The following is a 17,216-nucleotide window of genomic DNA, read 5'->3' as shown; positions in this document are numbered from 1 at the left end:
GTAAATACCCTGCCCAAGACAGGTTGGTGGGTAGCATTCAAACCCACCGCTATGTTCCTGTAATAATAGAGGAAGAGACCAGCTCCCTGCCCATTTAGGCCTGCAGACATCCCACTTAAAATAGACAATATCACCTGTTTTGGAGTGGATGGGGAAGAATACAGATATTCAAGCATGTAGTGGTACCGTGGAAATCAAATGCTTTTCCAGCCTTGTGATATAGTAACGGGATGCGGGTGGCGCTGTGGGTTAAACCACACAGCCTAGGAGTTGCTGATCAGAAGGTCGGCAGTTCAAATCCCCGCGACGGGGTGAGCTCCCATTGCTCGGTCCCTGCTCCTGCCAACCTAGCAGTTCGAAAGCATGTCAAAGTGCAAGTAGATAAATAGGTACTGCTCTGGCAGGAAGGTAAACGGCGTTTCCGTCTGCTGCTCTGGTTTGCCAGAAGCAGCTTAGTCATGCTGGCCACATGACCTGGAAGCTGTACGCCAGCTCCCTCGGTCAATAAAGTAAGATGAGCTCTGCAACCCCAGTGGGCCACGACTGGACCTAATGGTCAGGGGTCCCTTTACCTTTAATATAGTAATAGTGCACATACTATTTTAGACATGCTTAAATTTCTCTTAGGACAGAACCCACATGGTCAAGAGTTTGCCATAAGTAAGGGATGGAGTTGTCCCTCCATTAGGTTTACATAGCTTTAGATGTGGGCATATCAACTCCTACGCCCAGACAACATTAAACGAGACTATGTTATCACAGGCAAAATACACCAGAAGTGTGTAGGATTTAGGTAACAAATAATGCAAGTGTATATTAATATGCTTCAGGCTCTGAGGATCAAATGAATTTTGAAATTGGAATTTCAGGCCAAAATTATGTGCAACTGTGAATTTCCAATTTGAACTTACTTCAATGGGACCTACTTCTCAGTAGAGATGTATAGGACTGCACTGTTATTCTCCAAGAAATTTGGCTCCGCTTTCACTGCTTAACACATTTGCTAACTAAACCTAAAAATGAAAGACACTTCCTAATTACAAAAGCAATAATAGAAAAAGAATTTATTTTCAGATTATTAAAACTGAGAAATACATACATCTCCGAGTAGTCCATCACCAACATTTATAGGATAATTACAGGACTGGAAAGAAACATTGGTCTCTTTCTGCCTAGCTACCTAGGATTAATTCAAGAAACATTTTCTTTTCAAAGGAAGCACAGGTAAACTTTGCATTGAAATGCCACCACAGAAATGCTCTTGACCAATCTAAAGCTTACTGTGTTTGCCACTTCACAATCACATTCATTTGATATTGTGGCAAGTTGCTTTAGGATAAAAGATTGCATCCTACAGTATGCAGAGTATAATGTTTCTGTGTAAATCATTGTGGCTCATGTTGGAAAAACCAACGTGTGCATGAAAATCTTCTCTGCAACAAAAACACCAACTCTAGAGCATTTTAAGTCGTATTGTTTATGCATTTATTCTGTGCCACTGGAGTACAAGATGCCTTAAAGGAGACAAAAGAGGCAGAGCAGGATAAATGTGGCTCTTTTTCATTATGCAACTGTACAGTCCTCATGGACCAGTGGAGGAAGACAGTAATTATTATCATCTCCCTTGGCTTATTTCATTTCTTGATTTGTTCTTTTATGCCCTGGTGCATACTGGAAATTACCTTGGTAAATGTGTTCTCATAAGATGTGTTATTTCATGTAATATGCTATTCTAGAAGAAATCATAAACAGGTTACGGGGCCAGAAATCTGGAAGGCCCGTATGCCAAAGTCCTCATTTGGGTAATCCCGCAGTCAGAAGACAACTGGGGATGAGGAACTTCTCATTAGCAACACCCATTTATGGAATTCTCCCCCACAAAGAGGGGAGAATTATTAGCAGTAAATGCTAATAAAAAGGAAGCATTCCTCTAGGAACAAAACGGCACAGTTGGTGAAATCCTCTGCATTTTTGTGTAGAAGTTACACTGTGTAGAGGTCACACTGAATTAAATGGAACTTGCTCCTAGATTAGTGAGTATCGGACTGTAGCCTGTGTGTCTAACATAGTCTTTCTAAGCGGTCTCTAATTTTAGATTCAAAAACTCTAAGGCTAACAGATAAAGTTAATCTTTACAATCTAATCTTTATAATCAAAAAATGCATATTTGTGTATATTCTCTCATTCATTAAAACATTTAGAAATAAGTTATAAAAATATTTTATGTCCCAAAAAATACCCTGAAGGCCTTATTTTAAAGAGTTATTGCTCATATCCATGGACTGGCGGGCATCAGCCACAGCATCAGGCACTCGAACAGTCATATTGTTCATAGACTTCTTCAGGCAGATCTGACAACCCAGTCGAGATCTACAGAGGAGAAAAAAACATTTACATAAACTTGTATAAATGCATGGGTGCGGCAATATTTGGGGGAGGGGAGGAGGTAAATTCAATGGGTTGTATCCAACGAAGTTTTACTCTGAGTACTCCTGTTGAAATTGATGGACCCAAATTAGTTATGTCCATTGTTTTCAATGGGTCTCCTCCAAGTAGGATTAGCACTGGATACAACCCATTAAATATGATATGTACAAGGGCAGAAATCAAGGAAGAAAAGGCTTAAATTCACATACATTAGCTTGTTGTAATTCTTCTAACAACCCTGTATGGTAGGCCACCATTACTAACGTTTTACAGTGGTACCTCGGGTTACATACACTTCAGGTTACGAACTTTGCTTCAGGATGAGAACAGAAATCATGCTCTGGCGGCGCGGCGGCAGCAGGAGGCCCCATTAGCTAAAGTGGTTATTCAGGTTAAGAACAGTTTCAGGTTAAGTATGGACTTCCGGAACAAATTAAATACTTAACCTGAGGTACCACTGTACACCTAAGGCTGAGGGAACATTTCCATTCCCAAACTGTTAGTCTAAGACTGCATCAATTACTGAGCTTCTGGGTTGGTTGGTTGGTTGGTTGGTTGGTTGGTTGGTTGGTTGACCAAATTAATAGGTATGGAACACCACAGGAGAAGACTATTTGCCCAAAATGTCTGCTTGTCAAGTCACACTAAGAGAAACTGACAAGGGAAATGTTTTTGGCTGATAGTGAAAACCTGCATTCAAAAATGTAAAGAAACTCAAGAGTATGGATTTGCTTTGGGCTCTTTCATTGTTTTGAATAGTTGAGTCCAAATTTTAGAAGAAGTCAAAGAAGCTTTAGAGCCAGAGCCAATTTTACAGGCAGGAGCCTGCATCATAGATTGATAAAGTAAAGAGTAACCCAGAGGATGCATGGCTGCTTTTACTCTGGGGTATTATGATTAACCATCACAAAGGGAATGTGTCATAGGAAGCTTTCTAGCCATGCATTTCTTTCCTTCCCTGGCACGGCAGTACATCAGAAACTTTTGCTTCCATTTTTTATTAACTACTGTTTAGTCCTAAAATGTGGTTAGTATCAACTAAGGTTTGTTGAAACAAGCCAGCTTCATAATCCATAGTTTGAAATTGTCTTGTTTCCAATAAATCGAAATTATGATAAGCCACTGTTTGAGGGGTTCATATACTTAGTATGACCTACTAGGTATGTCAGTTCTGGAGTGATACTATAAGATCATTTGGTAGATTTTAAGCTGGTTTCACCTTACCTGTCTGTCAATCCATAGGCAAGGTCCAGCATATCCATTTCCTCATCAGTGATTGCATCTAGGTTTTTAAATATATTGTCTTCAAAGATTAAGTGGCAAGTGGAGCAGGCAAGTGTTCCTTCACATGCACCTAAAGACAAACGTAACAATTAGGCAGACTAATACGCAGACATTTAAGACTTCTGCATTAAATTCTACTGTCGGTAAGATGATTCTCCCAGAACACTTAAACTGGAAAATGTTCTGGAAGTTTTAAAAAATGATTTAAATTGGTTTAGCCAATTTTACTAATATTTAACAAACACTAAACACGTATGCCATGTTAAATTATCTCAAAACTTTCCCCATTATCTAAAAGTATCTGAGTAGCAATATTTTATCATGCCAGGTGTGGTTTAAATGTTGAATTAAAACAAATCCTAAGCTTAAATTTATTTTTATAGGAATGTTTGTAAAAAAAATTAAGGCTGGACAGTTAAACAGCATTCGTTACATTTAAAATTTTAGGAAAATATGAAAACACTGGAAACTAGTTCTTATACTAGTTTCAGCAGACTTAACAAACTGTGCATAAGATAATACTGAAGCTAAGATGAAAGGAATTGGAGAACCTTTGGCCAACTTTGCAAATCTTTCAGAAGCAAAGACAGAATGTAAAGCAAGCCTATTTCATTTGCAGTCTTCGCTGCTGTATTTCCCCCTTCCCTTTGGTATCATATCATCATATCTTAAAGAAACTGGGTATATATTTACTATTCAAGTGGAGGGTAATATGTATCTTAAACTTGACAAGTGGGACCGAATGCAAAATGTTACAGCTTGGAGTGCCTCCCTCCCTCTTGTCCCATCCAAGACAATTTGCATTCTGTTAGCCACTAACCACTCTGTTCTCATTGTGGGTGGGTGTTTGTGTGGGGTGTTTCATAGTAGTCCTGTTTTGGCTACAATTATATTACCAGCTGAGTTTGCAATTAGAAGGAATGGTTTTGTTTAAAATGAACGTAAGGTGTTCCTTAAACTTCTAACATAAAAATAATTCATCAACCACAGAGGGGTTGCAGAATCCTGGCTTTCTTTCTCCTTGTTAAAGATATTTTAGAAAACATGAATTGCAACAAGTATTAATAACCAAATATTGGGATAGTTTCTGTGAAATATGCATCAGGTAATAATCGGCAACAGAAATAAAGCCAAAATAATTAAATATAAAAATGTAGTTGTAAACACCATCTTAAGAGCAACAGAGCATTATGCTAAGGGAGGGAAGATCTGCATGAAGCAGGCAAATATGTTTTAGTCTTTCAGGAGCAGTAAGCTATCTAAATCTGCAATGCCCCCTAGTGACAAAATTAAAGACACAATTTTCAAAAATATAAAAAAAAATATCAGAAAAATCATTTGTAGGCATTTTAACACTAACTGGTAACCATTTAAAATAGTCAGTGAGAATTTCCAACAGGAAAACTAACTTTTTCCTAACTTTCTAGGTATTGGTTGTTTTGCTTGTTTTCCCTTGTTAGTTAGATAACTGAAAATTTCATATATTGGCATGTCAAACAGTATAGTATGGGCGCATCTTACGCACATTTAACTTGCATGATTTCAACCAGAGAAATTGGAAACATATCCTGAATAATAAAATACAGTTACCTTATAGTCATGAGGCAACCCATTAAATTTGGAAATCTCTTGCAAAATGCACTGTACTGCAGAATAAAATTAAACCAACTGAATTTTTGGGAAAAGACATTTACTCAGAGACCAGTGTCAAATGAAACTCATGCCTGTTTCAGAATGCCCTATTTTGGTTAAAATTCACAGGCTTTGGTGCTCTCTAGTTAAAACTCATCTCTCCCATTCAAATCAGTAGGACCTAGAAGAAAGCATCCAAAACTAGATCCAACTAGTCAAACAAAGTAAACCAATATTTCCTTTCCCTCTGAACTCGTATTCTCTAGTTACAGGGAAGTACTTACCAAATCCATCTATATCTAGGTTGTTATCAATCACAACATCTAGAAGAGAATCTCCAACCTTCCCTTGGGCTGTTAGCTTGTCACCATCACGATTTATAAAGTGCACAGTAACTTTATCTTCTGAGCTGAAAAAATAAATAAAGAAACAACGATCTTTAGCAGCCTTTACCTATAGTAGTGTGAAGGATTCAAAAGGATCACAGAATCATAGAATTGGAAGGAACCCCAAGGATCATCTAGTACAAGCCCCTGAAATGCAGGAATCTCAGCTAAAAACCTCCAAGGAAGAAAAGTCCACAACCTCCCAAGGGAAATTGTTCCTCTGCCAAACAACTCTTAATATCAGAAAGTTTTTCCTGATGTTTAGTCGGAATCTCCTTTCTTGTAACTTGAAGCCATTGGCTGCAGCTCCCTCCTTACATCATTTATTCTCTAATCACCAGGTTGAGCATCGCTTTCCTTTTGTGTGAAGACAGAGGCAAAGCCGGTGTTGAGTAGTTCTGCCTTCTCTCTGTCACCCAATAGCATTTCTACGTCTTCTCAATGCAGAGGACCTAGCACTTTCTTGTTCTTCCTCTTACTTCGGACGTAGCCAAAAAAACCTTTTAAAATTATTTTTAACCCCTCTTGCAAGCATGAGCTGATGCTGAGCTTTAGCCAGTCTGACCTTCACCTTGCAACTGTTGCCTACTCATGTATACTCTTCCCTTGTGATTTCCTCTTTCTTCCACTTCTATACATGCCCTTCTTAACTCTCATCTAACCTGTAAACTCCTTATGCACCCACACCGGTTCCCTCAGATGCCTAAGGATATTAGTTAAACAACCCAACAACAAACTGTGAATATTTGTGGACCACTTTGAGGAGAAAATTGGTTGAAGATTAGAACACTTTTGATAAATATAGATCTTTTGCTGCAATCCTTTAATGTAGCTATAAATATATTTAGTGTATTTAAACATATCCAAAAACATTTTTAGTTCTCTCAAGTTGAGACTTTTATTGTAATTGCTCAGTTTCTTTAGTAGTCATTGCTATCAGAATTACTGAATGCAACCTCTTATTGTGACCCCTTTAAAGTGGAGAATGTTCTCTGCTTAAAAAGTCAAGGTACAGAAGAGCTCCAGCTACCTGAATACTGTCACTGTACATGATCAGCAAAATTAGCAAGAAAGCTGCATAAATAATTATTATTATATTATCTTAATACACACACACACACACACACACACACACACACACACACACACACATCCCGCCCAACTGGCTGGGTTTCCCCAGCCACTCTGGGCGGCTTCCAACAAAATATTAAAATACAATAGTCTGTTAAACATTAAAAGCTTCGCTAAACAGGGCTGCCTTCAGATGTCTTCTAAAAGTCTGGTAGTTGTTTTTCTCTTTGACATCTGGTGGGAGGGTGTTCCACAGGGCGGGTGCCATTATCAAGAAGGCCCTCTGCCTGGTTCCCTGTAACCTGGATTCTCGCAGTGAGGGAACCGCCAGATGGCCCTTGGCACTGGACCTCAGTGTCTGGGCAGAACAATGAGGGTGGAGACGCTCCTTCAGGTACCGTATACTGGACCAAGGTTGTTTAGGGCTTTAAAGGTCAGCACCAACACTTTGAACAGTGCTTGGAAGTGTACTGGGAGCCAATGCAGGTCTTTCAAGACCAGTGTTATGTGGTCTCAGCGGCCGCTCCCAGTCACCAGTCTAGCTGCTGCATTCTGGATTAGTTGTAGTTTCTGGGTCACCTTAAAAGATACCCACTGCTTCCTAGTTATGTCTAAACAAAGAAGCTATGTTAAGAGCTTCCAAACAAAAAATGATATAAAAGTGGTTTAAAAGTTGGTTTCTAGAACTTTTGTTTGATTGGAAGCCATTAAATTAACAGTAGTTAACCATGGATGTAAGTGAAACTGTGCTTTGTAGCTTTTTATCTATGGTATACGGTTGATAAACTGCATTATAACCAAAGTTCTCTAGCTGGTTTTAGAGATTAAAAATATAAAAAAATTATAATCAAACAATAAAAGGTAAAGGTACCCCTGCCCGTACGGGCCAGTCTTGCCAGACTCTAGGGTTGTGTGCTCATCTCACTCTATAGGCCAGGAGCCAGCGCTGTCCGCAGACACTTCCGGGTCACGTGGCCAGCATGACAAGCTGCATCTGGCGAGCCAGCGCAGCACACGGAACGCCGTTTACCTTCCCGCTGGTAGGTGGTCCCTATTTATCTACTTGCACCCGAAGGTGCTTTCGAACTGCTGGGTTGGCAGGCGCTGGGACCGAACAACGGGAGCGCACCCCGCCGCAGGGATTCGAACCGCCGACCTTTCGATCGGCAAGTCCTAGGCGCTGAGGCTTTAACCCACAGCGCCACCCGCGTCCCAATCAAACAATAAAATGCAATCAAAACAGTGCCATCATAATATATCACAACTTGCATTTAAAACAGAGTGGAAAAGGAAAAGAAATCTTACAGAAGCAAATCAACACAAAACAGAGCACAGCACACCTGGAACAGCTTTTGAAACTCCCATAGTTCTAGGCGCATTTTGTGACAGGGAATTTCATTAATACAAGCAGTTTCTGAGCTCTGGGAGATGTACTGTGCCTAAGATTTCAAATTAAAACTGCTACTGTTGGAACGAAAGGACCTTTTTCTGCCTCCCCACTTCTAGCCATTCTCTGAGGACTGGAGAAGGGACCCTCATAAGAATATTAGGGGGTGGGCTGGGGAAGTATGGCTTTGCAGTCTTCAAATGAGCAGTTTTTTGCAGTCTTCAAATGAGGACTAGACCATGTGAAAAATGAATATATGGTTTTAGCTGCAGTTAATTCATTTTCAGCTTTGTATTGTTATAAAAAAGCGCACCTAGACATTCTGTTGCAGCGCTCATAAGCTAGGTTTAAGCTGCCATTTAGCTACTAGCTTTCATATCTCAGTTTCTAACATTGACCTAGAGCTTCTTCCCAGTTAGAAAAGTGAGAAGAATGCCTAGCAATATAACAGAATAAAGATGCCACCGAAAAATATTAATAAAAAATAGGTTGAGATGATGTTAGTGCCATGTAGCCCTCCCTAAGGAGAGCATTTGGGCGACAGAGGATGAGATGGTTGGATAGTGTTTTCGAGGTTACCAGCATGAGTTTGACCAAACTGCGGGAGGTAGTGGAGGACAGGGGTGCCTGGCGTTCTCTGGTCCATGGGGTCACGAAGAGTCGGACACGACTAAACGACTAAACAACAACAACAACGAGCTATTTATTACATAAAAGGTCTGCTCTCTTGTCACCACCCTCCAGACCTCCTTCCCAGGTGGCATGCAGAAAAGGTCTTCAGAACTAGTTCAAACACTTATAAGAAACAGTTTCTATCAGATCACTTGCTTGCAATGCTTTCAGCCTCTGTAGGAGTAGCTGTAAGCATGAGATATACTCCTTTGTTATGGGGACTTGTTTGGCTGCTGGAAGGAGTCTTATTTGTCACAAGCAACCACACTTTTCTTTTGTCACAGTCTGAAAATTCGCAGTTTTTGCTATGTGTATTTTTTCTGTTGGCTAGGAATAGGTGATAGGTCAGAAAGAGCTCAGCTCTGATCATTGTGAGTTGCTTAACAGGAAGATTTAATGCTATGCATTGCCTGAAGCTTTCCCTCACAGCTCAAGTACTGGTATTTCTGTAATTCACAGGATTCTTTTCTCTATGGATTATTCAATGTGGATCAGGATTTCACAGAAAAGCTTGTGCTTTTCAGTAGATATAGAGCTTTCTTTCTTTGGGGGAAATTGAGCTTTCCATGTTCCAATCATTTAGGGTTTACCTGTTGAGAGAGTTCTCCAATTTCTTTAAGGATTGATTTATCATAAAAGCTCATTGCCACAATCCAAGCATGCATATGATTTCTCTCCTGTATGGTCTTTAATACTGTTTATCCCTAGACTAAATCTTTTTCCTCACTCCAAAAATGTATATACTGTAGTTTCCCTCATGTGAATTCTTAGAAGTGATACAAGGTTGTGCATCAAAGTGAACATCTTTCCACACTCCAAAGATTTAAATGTTTGTATGCTTGTTTGCTGCCTCACATAGAGGGAGAATCACCTGTGTGCACCTGTGTGCAAGGAAATAATATCTAAGACACAATATGAGAGAGAAAAGGAATGGGGAGGGATGACTAAGGCAAGCAAATTCAAGGACTGATCCCATAAAGCAGTAAACCCTTTCTTGGAATGCTGATCCTTCTATTGCTGAAAGAGCACCATCCAGAACCTTGGGGGAACCTCAAAGTTTGCATTAGCACAAAAACACTTTAGTAAAACAAGACAATAGAAAAACATAAGGAAATGAACTCCTCCAAACATCCTAACAAGGATGGTGTAAGCTCAGTAAAATTATAAAGATAATTTTGCTTTTAGAGTTCAAGTGACTGGCCTCTTAATTTTACCTAAGATTTCTGACCTGACCTATTATCACCAAATAGGTCAGGTACAAAATTCTATTTTGTACTAAAAGGACAAAAGTTATTTTAAATTAAGCATGGTGGTATCCCCTATAAAATTATTCAGCATTGTGTGACATGATTTATTATGATGCCACATTCAATATTATGATGCCATTTTCAGTTCTTGTCAAATATCCCCTCATTCCCTCTCCCCACTCCAGAAGACAGTCACAAGCTGTTCTTAGGAACAAGGATGCATGCCATGAGACATAATCAAGAATGAAAGAGTGACCTTGTTTATCTGCAAAATTCAGTCAAGTATGTGCTAATTTTATGGTTAGTTAACGTCACAATTTTTACAAAGCTTAAAACAACAGTGTTTAAAGATGATGAATTTCTACACACAAACACTCCAAGGTCTTTTTGCTTCGTATGTGGAATTCTATCTACAGCAAGATCAGAGCAGACTTGAAATTCATGCATTTTCCCCCTCCGTACCACCTAAAAGAAGTAGACAACTATTATAGGAATATCCTATGTTTATCTGAACATTTATTCATTTTTAAAAAGTATACCCTGCTTTTCACCTCATCTGGGTCTCAAAGTAGCTTATCAAAAATAAAAAATATGCAAAATTTAAAACATAAATGAAAACACTGAAGAATAAAACATCAGCACATAAATCAAAGTACAAAGGCCCCCCGAAATAAAATCATTTTCTCCTGATGTCTATACTTGGCAGGGACAGTGCCTGCCTGACTTCTAATGGGAGTGAGTCCATAGTGTTAAGTCCACTACACTGAAGGCACGAGTCCTCATTGACCTGAGTTGTGCTTTTGTGCTCCCATATATGATCTCAGTAATCACCTGGGACACATAGGATTAGGTAGTCCTTAAGGTATCCTGGGTCTATGTTGCTCAGGGCTTTATACATTAGCACAAGAAATCTGAACCTGGCCCAGTAGCAGATGGGAAGCCAGTGCAGGTCTTTTAACACTAGTGTCATGTGCTGAGGATACTTTAGTTTGTTCCCACCGCCAGTCTAGTTGCAACATTTTGCACTAGCTAAAGCTACTGGATCAAATCCAGGGGCAGCCTCACATAGAATGCATTGCGGTAATCCAGAGCCAGTGTGGTGTAGTGGTTAAGAGCGGTAGTCTCGTAATCTGGGGAACCGGGTTCGCGTCTCTGCTCCTCCACATGCAGCTGCTGGGTGACCTTGGGCTAGTCACACTTCTTTGAAGTCTCTCAGCCCCACTCACCTCACAGAGTGTTTGTTGTGGGGGAGGAAGGGAAAGGAGATTGTTAGCCGCTTTGAGACTCCTGAAGGGGAGTGAAAGGCGGGATATCAAATCCAAACTCTTCTTCTTCTTCTTCTTGCAGTTACCAGTGCATGGACCATAGTGGTGACTGTCTCTGTTTTGCAACAGCTAGCATACCAGTCAAAACTGACAAAAAGAACTCCTAGCCACTGAGGCTACTTGTGCCTCAGGTAACAAATATGGTTCCATGGGATGCTTCCATGAGATCTAGCAGGAACTTGGACAGCTCCATGAGATACTGTGACAGCATTTGGCTCTGGAAGCCCAGAGATGCTCAAACGGGGGTGGTTTCAAGGGTCTGAGTATATATTTTTTTGTGTATACACAGAACCTTTGGAATCAACCCCCCGCCCCCCACATAATATGTGATTGTAAAGGTAAAGGGTCCCCTGACCATTAGGTCCAGTCATGGATGACTCTGGGGTTGCGGCGCTCAACTCACTTTATTGGCCGAGGGAGCCGGTGTACAGCTTCCGAGTCATGTGGCCAGCATGACTAAGCCGCTTCTGCAATTCAAAGATGTATAAAAGCAAGACTGTGGTGCCACAAGTCAAATCCATGTTATGGGGAAATACCACTCTAGTACACACTACAGCACATATTGTACTGTACATACACAACAGCATCTCTTGCACTTTTGTCTCTAACCTATAAGACCTGAGGAGCAAGCAGTAGCATAACATGACAGGGGACATGTGATGGGGCACTGTCATAGCTCACAAGCCTATCATGTTGGAGAATCTCTTTCTAGCCTCACTTTTCACCATCTCTGGATTCTCTCTTTCAAAAGCATCTTCTTCTGTAACCCTGCTCACTGTGGCAAAATTGTAATATGGTTTGGAAAGGAAGCAGGCAGCGAAGCAGGAGTGAAGACCACCCTTCAAAAGGACATGCAACAATTTTAACATGCCTGGAGAAGCAGCAACTATGACATACTATTTACTGAAGGGAAGTTCTCTTTCTGCACATAAGTTCTTTTATTGCACGTAACTGTGGCATTCTGGGAAGTCTCGCTTCTTGCTTCTTTTCTCTAGCATTCTGGGAAGTCTCGCTTATAATCTTCTCTCTGTTTCTGCACACACTGTACCAACCTGTTCCAAACACTAAGACATTCTTTCCTTGCTCAGTGTATCTTAAGTTCATGATGACCTGTTCTCAATGCATAGCTGACCACATCTACAGTTATAATTAATTAGGAGGTTTCAGAGCCAAAAGTTCCACATTGGCTGTCACCACTAGAGGTAATGACTGTAAAGAAAATAAATATGAGAGGTAATTGGATTACATATGGTGAATTGATAATTAAGGAAGAAGGAAAATGGAAATTAAGGCCATATGAACAAGTTAAGGAACATGTTTATGATTGGTTGCACTATTTTCCAGTTAATGAGATGTTTAAAAAAGATGTCAAAGAAAGGGGCTATGCAGAAAAAGATTCAAGGTTTCAAATAGAGGTGATAAATAATGAGTGCAAAATTTTATCGAAAATGTATAAAATTTTGTTAGAATGGAATTTGAAAGATGAAGAAGTCAAATCAGTGATGATACAATGGGCCAGGGATTTTGGGTATAATATACAGTTTGAAGATTGGGAAAAACTGTGGAATCAGAGCTTAAAATTTACCGCATGTACAGTACTAAAAGAAAATGTAATGAAAATGTTTTACAGATGGTACATCACTCCGGTAAAACTTGCAAAAATGTATAAGACGTGCAATAAGTGTTGGAAGTGCAAAGAAAAAGAAGGCACGTTCTATCACATGTGGTGGGAATGTAGGAAAGTGAAGGGTTTTTGGGAGATGATTTACAACGAAATGAAAAAGATGTTAAAATATGCATTTGTTAAAAAACCAGAGACCTTCCTTTTAGGAATTACAGGAAATGAAATAAGAAGGAAAGACTGTAAACTTTTTCAATATGCGGTTACAGCAGCAAGAACTCTACTGGCCCAGAAATGGAAACAAGAAGAAATTCCGACGTTAGAAGAATGGAGACTGAAGTTGACAGATTATTCAGAATTGGACAGATTAACTGGAAAAATTAGATACTTTAAAGACCAAAAGTTTATCGAGGATTGGGGAAAATTTGTTGAATATCTGAAAAGAATATGTGATGTGCAAACAACGCTGGCGGGGTTTCAAGAAGCACTGTAAAAGTCGAGATATATTGTTAAAAAGCAATAGAGGTGGGAGGGAAGATAAATGGCAATATAAATAGAGAAATGCGTATCTGAGATGTAAATACGGATGATTATCAGAGAAGTTGAAGGAAGTCAAAAAGAAATCAAATGTATAGAAATTTGTGCAATTTGTATTATTGTTTTGGAAAATGAATAAAAATATATTAAAAAAAAAAATTAATTAGGAGGTTTCATGGTTGTCTAGTCCCAACCTCGTTTCCCAGCCTTTAATCTATCGATGATTAATGTTCACATGTAATTCCCACCTTTCACATGTAATTCCCGCCTTGTACTTATGTTAACCAATCAGCAACAAGTTTCTTTGTGTTTGTATCAACCAATCAGCCACAAGCACACCTGTGGCAATGCTTGTTAATACTCAATAAAACTGAGACGCCGGGGGTTTGCCCAGTCAGACGCCTCAAGACGCCTCATGTGACACCTACCTCTCGTCTGCCGTGTTTTTCATTCCTACAATTTACCTTAAGCCCACACCATCCCAGGTACAGTGTGCAACTGTCCTTGTCCTGCATAGAATGTTAAGTTCAGACAAGCGTCTCAGTCAACTGTAAATATATTACACAAGGGGTTGATTATAGTCAGCTTTCTTGTAGAAGATTATGCCAGCCTATCTTCCATCACCAAATGGTGGTTAAAGAAGGGATTTACCTCTCCCAAATGTGTCCTCTAGACAGCACTGTATGCACCAGTCTAGGCTTGAGGGGCAGTGTGTGGCTATCTTTGAGAGATAGCCTACATGTGAAGAGATGTAAAAACTGTAAGAGAGTGCATGAAAGTAGGATAATTGCTTACGTATATCAAGAATATGTCAAGGATCTTTGTGCAGTAAAAGTTCAGCCTTGAGCTGGTTTGATAGGAAGTAGGGACCCTGAAATTCTTGCTTAATCAGGCATCCAGTTCACAATGCAAGCATGCTATTCCTCTGAGAAATTGACTTAATTTCTATGCTTGTGTAAAGCTAAGGCAAGGGATCGACTCTATATAAGCCTGTATAATTTGCTAAAGTTGCCTTAAACGTCACAAATGTGTGCTTATTGAAGAAATTCCATACACAGTCATTTGATCTCACTATGTACCCTGTCCAAACAGTCATGCAGATCTGAGTGTTTGTACCTGTGATAGAAGGGACGCGGGTGGCGCTGTGGGTTAAACCACAGAGCCTAGGACTTGCTGATCAGAAGGTTGGAGGTTCAAATCTCTGTGATGGGGTGAGCTCCTGTTGCTCGGTCCCTGCTCCTGCCAACCTAGCAGTTCGAAAGCACGTCAAAGTGCAAGTAGATAAATAGGTATCGCTCCGGCAGGAAGGTAAACAGCGTTTCCGTGTGCTGCTCTGGCTCGCCAGAAGCGGCTTAGTCATGCTGGCCACATGACCCGGAAGCTGTATGCAAGCTCCCTCGGCCAGTAAAGCGAGATGAGCGCCGCAACCCCAGAGACGGTCACGACTGGACTTAATGGCCAGGGGTCCCTTTACCTTTAAATATTCTGTTGGGAGCCACCCAGAGTGGCTGGGGCAACCCAGCCAAATGGTCAGGGTGCAGATAATAAAATTATTATTATTAAATTGACAGTGTGTGAGAGAAGCAGAGTGTGTGTTAAGAATGGGGGGGGGGAGGCGAGAGAGCATGAGAGACAGAGTGTGTGCAAGACTTTGCGCTTGGAAAAGCTCAGCTGATAATGCCAAGGTTTCAGGTTCAATGGGGACAGCTGCCTATTTCTGCATTGCGGGGTGTTGGCCTAGAATAAATGATCCTCAGGGTTCCTTCCAACTTTATATAGTGATATTATAGTCAACAGTTATATGGGATATGGATGTTTTATGGTGGCCTATACTCCTATCGGGGGACGCGGGTGGTGCTGTGGGTTAAACCACGGAGCCTAGGGCTTGCCGATCTGATCGGGGGTTCGAATCCCCTCAACGGGGTGAGCTCCCGTTGCTCGGTCCCTGCTCCTGCCAACCTAGCAGTTCAAAAGCACATCAAGTGCAAGTAAATAGGTACAGCTCTGGCGGGGAAGGTAAACGGCGTTTCCGTGCACTGCTCTGGTTCATCAGAAGCGGCTTGGTCATGCTGGCCACATGACTCTGAAGCTGTACTCCGGCTCCCTCGGCCAGTGAAGCGAGATGAGCGCCGCAACCCCAGAGTCGGCCACGACTGGACCTAATGGTCAGGGGTCCCTTTACCCTTATACTCCTATCATCCCTGAGCTCTGGCCTTGCTAGCTAGGGGTGATGGGAGTTGTAGTCCAACAACATCTGGAGACCCATAGGTTGAGAAAGGCTTTTCTATAGAGACAGAGAGAGGGTGCTCTGTGTGTGTGTGTGTGTGTGTGTGTGTGTGTGAGAGAGAGAGAGAGAGAGAGAGAAAGTAAGAGTGTCCCCACTCCCAGGCCCCCCTCACGAGAGGCAGCCTCCCCTCCGCTCTTGAACCCAGAGGCTGAAGCCAAGCGACCCTCTCAGTGACTCCGTGAGGGGGGGAAAGAGCGGGAGAGGCAGCCGCAGAAGAGAGGCCGCGAGGAAACGCGCCGCGAAAGGCGGCCAAGCACAGGCTTCCCGCTTACCTGAGCGGCGCCCGGGCCGAGGCGTGGAACAGCCGCGACGGGCCCAGGCTGGCAGCGGCAGCCCAGCCGCCTCTGACCCCGCGGGAGGCCGAGAGAAGCCGGCAGCCGGAGGAGGCCGCAGCCCGGAGGAGAGCGGTGGTGCTGGTAGCAGCCATCACGCAGCGGCGGCAGCGGCGGTAATCGAGGAAGGGACTCTCCGTCAGTCTCGGCAGCAGCGGAAGAGGCTGGAGCTGCGGCTTCCTTTCACTTTCCCCTCAGGACGACTAAAGTCCGAAGGCCGGGTCCTCCCCTTTACGCAACCGGCACCAGCTGCGGCTATTCTCGTAAGTGTTTAAGTATGCGCCGCCCGGCGGCTGGCTTAGAACGACGCCTCGCAAGGCGGGCGCTTTCCTTAGCGTAGGCGGAGCTCTCCCAAGTTGCGCAAAAGGCGCCTTCGGCTTCACAGAGTTTGGATTTGAAGGGCAGATCTTTCTTTCCCAATTCTCCGCCTCCACCGAGGCCGTCCTGCTGCTTGTGTCAGGGGAGCGCGAAAAAAATACTAAGCTTGAAACCTGACACTTGAAGGCCGTTCTGCATTGTTTTATGCCTTCTGGCTGCCCCCATCACCATATTATAAAGTTGTGTTCTGTGTTATAACTCAAGCACCGCTTTATGGGTTTTTTTTGCTTTTTGTTTGTTTCGCAATGTATTTCTTATCAATAAGAAATTGGGTGTAAATGTTAAGTCTCAATTTCGGGCACACCAAAATCTCACTCTGCCTGCCTTTTCCTTTTGCAAATTTTGTCACCCATTCTTTCAGGTCAAGTGCTGTTCAAATGATATAGTTGCCAGGCCAACTAGTCTCATTTTGCAGCAACATTATTGCAAGAGAGGTTTTTTTTAATACTGTACAGTGGTACCTCGGGTTAAGTACTTAATTCGTTCCGGGGGTCTGTTCTTAACCTGAAACTGTTCTTAACCTGAAGCACCACTTTAGCTAATGGGGCCTCCTGCTGCCACCGTGCTGCCAGAGCCCGATTTCTGTTCTTATCCTGAAGCACTATTTCTGGGTTAGCAGAGTGTAACCTG

General features: G+C 41.8%; 1 protein-coding gene across 1 annotated transcript; it reads right to left on the bottom strand.

Moving 5' to 3' along the window:
* Window positions 1-1,049: 1,049 nt before the first annotated feature.
* On the bottom strand, window positions 1,050-16,620 carry FDX1 (ferredoxin 1). Its single transcript, XM_053385802.1, has 4 exons — window positions 16,149-16,620; window positions 5,628-5,752; window positions 3,652-3,781; window positions 1,050-2,370 (listed from the first exon to the last, which is right to left on the bottom strand). The coding sequence occupies exons 1-4, from the start codon at window positions 16,301-16,303 to the stop codon at window positions 2,250-2,252; spliced, it is 531 nt and encodes a 176-aa protein (XP_053241777.1). The 5' UTR covers window positions 16,304-16,620; the 3' UTR covers window positions 1,050-2,249.
* Window positions 16,621-17,216: the final 596 nt, after the last annotated feature.

The sequence above is a fragment of the Podarcis raffonei genome, chromosome 4, assembly GCF_027172205.1.
Source record: "Podarcis raffonei isolate rPodRaf1 chromosome 4, rPodRaf1.pri, whole genome shotgun sequence".
NCBI lineage: Eukaryota > Metazoa > Chordata > Lepidosauria > Squamata > Lacertidae > Podarcis > Podarcis raffonei.
Note: the sequence above shows the minus strand (reverse complement) of the source record. Positions and strands in the feature narration are given on the sequence as shown.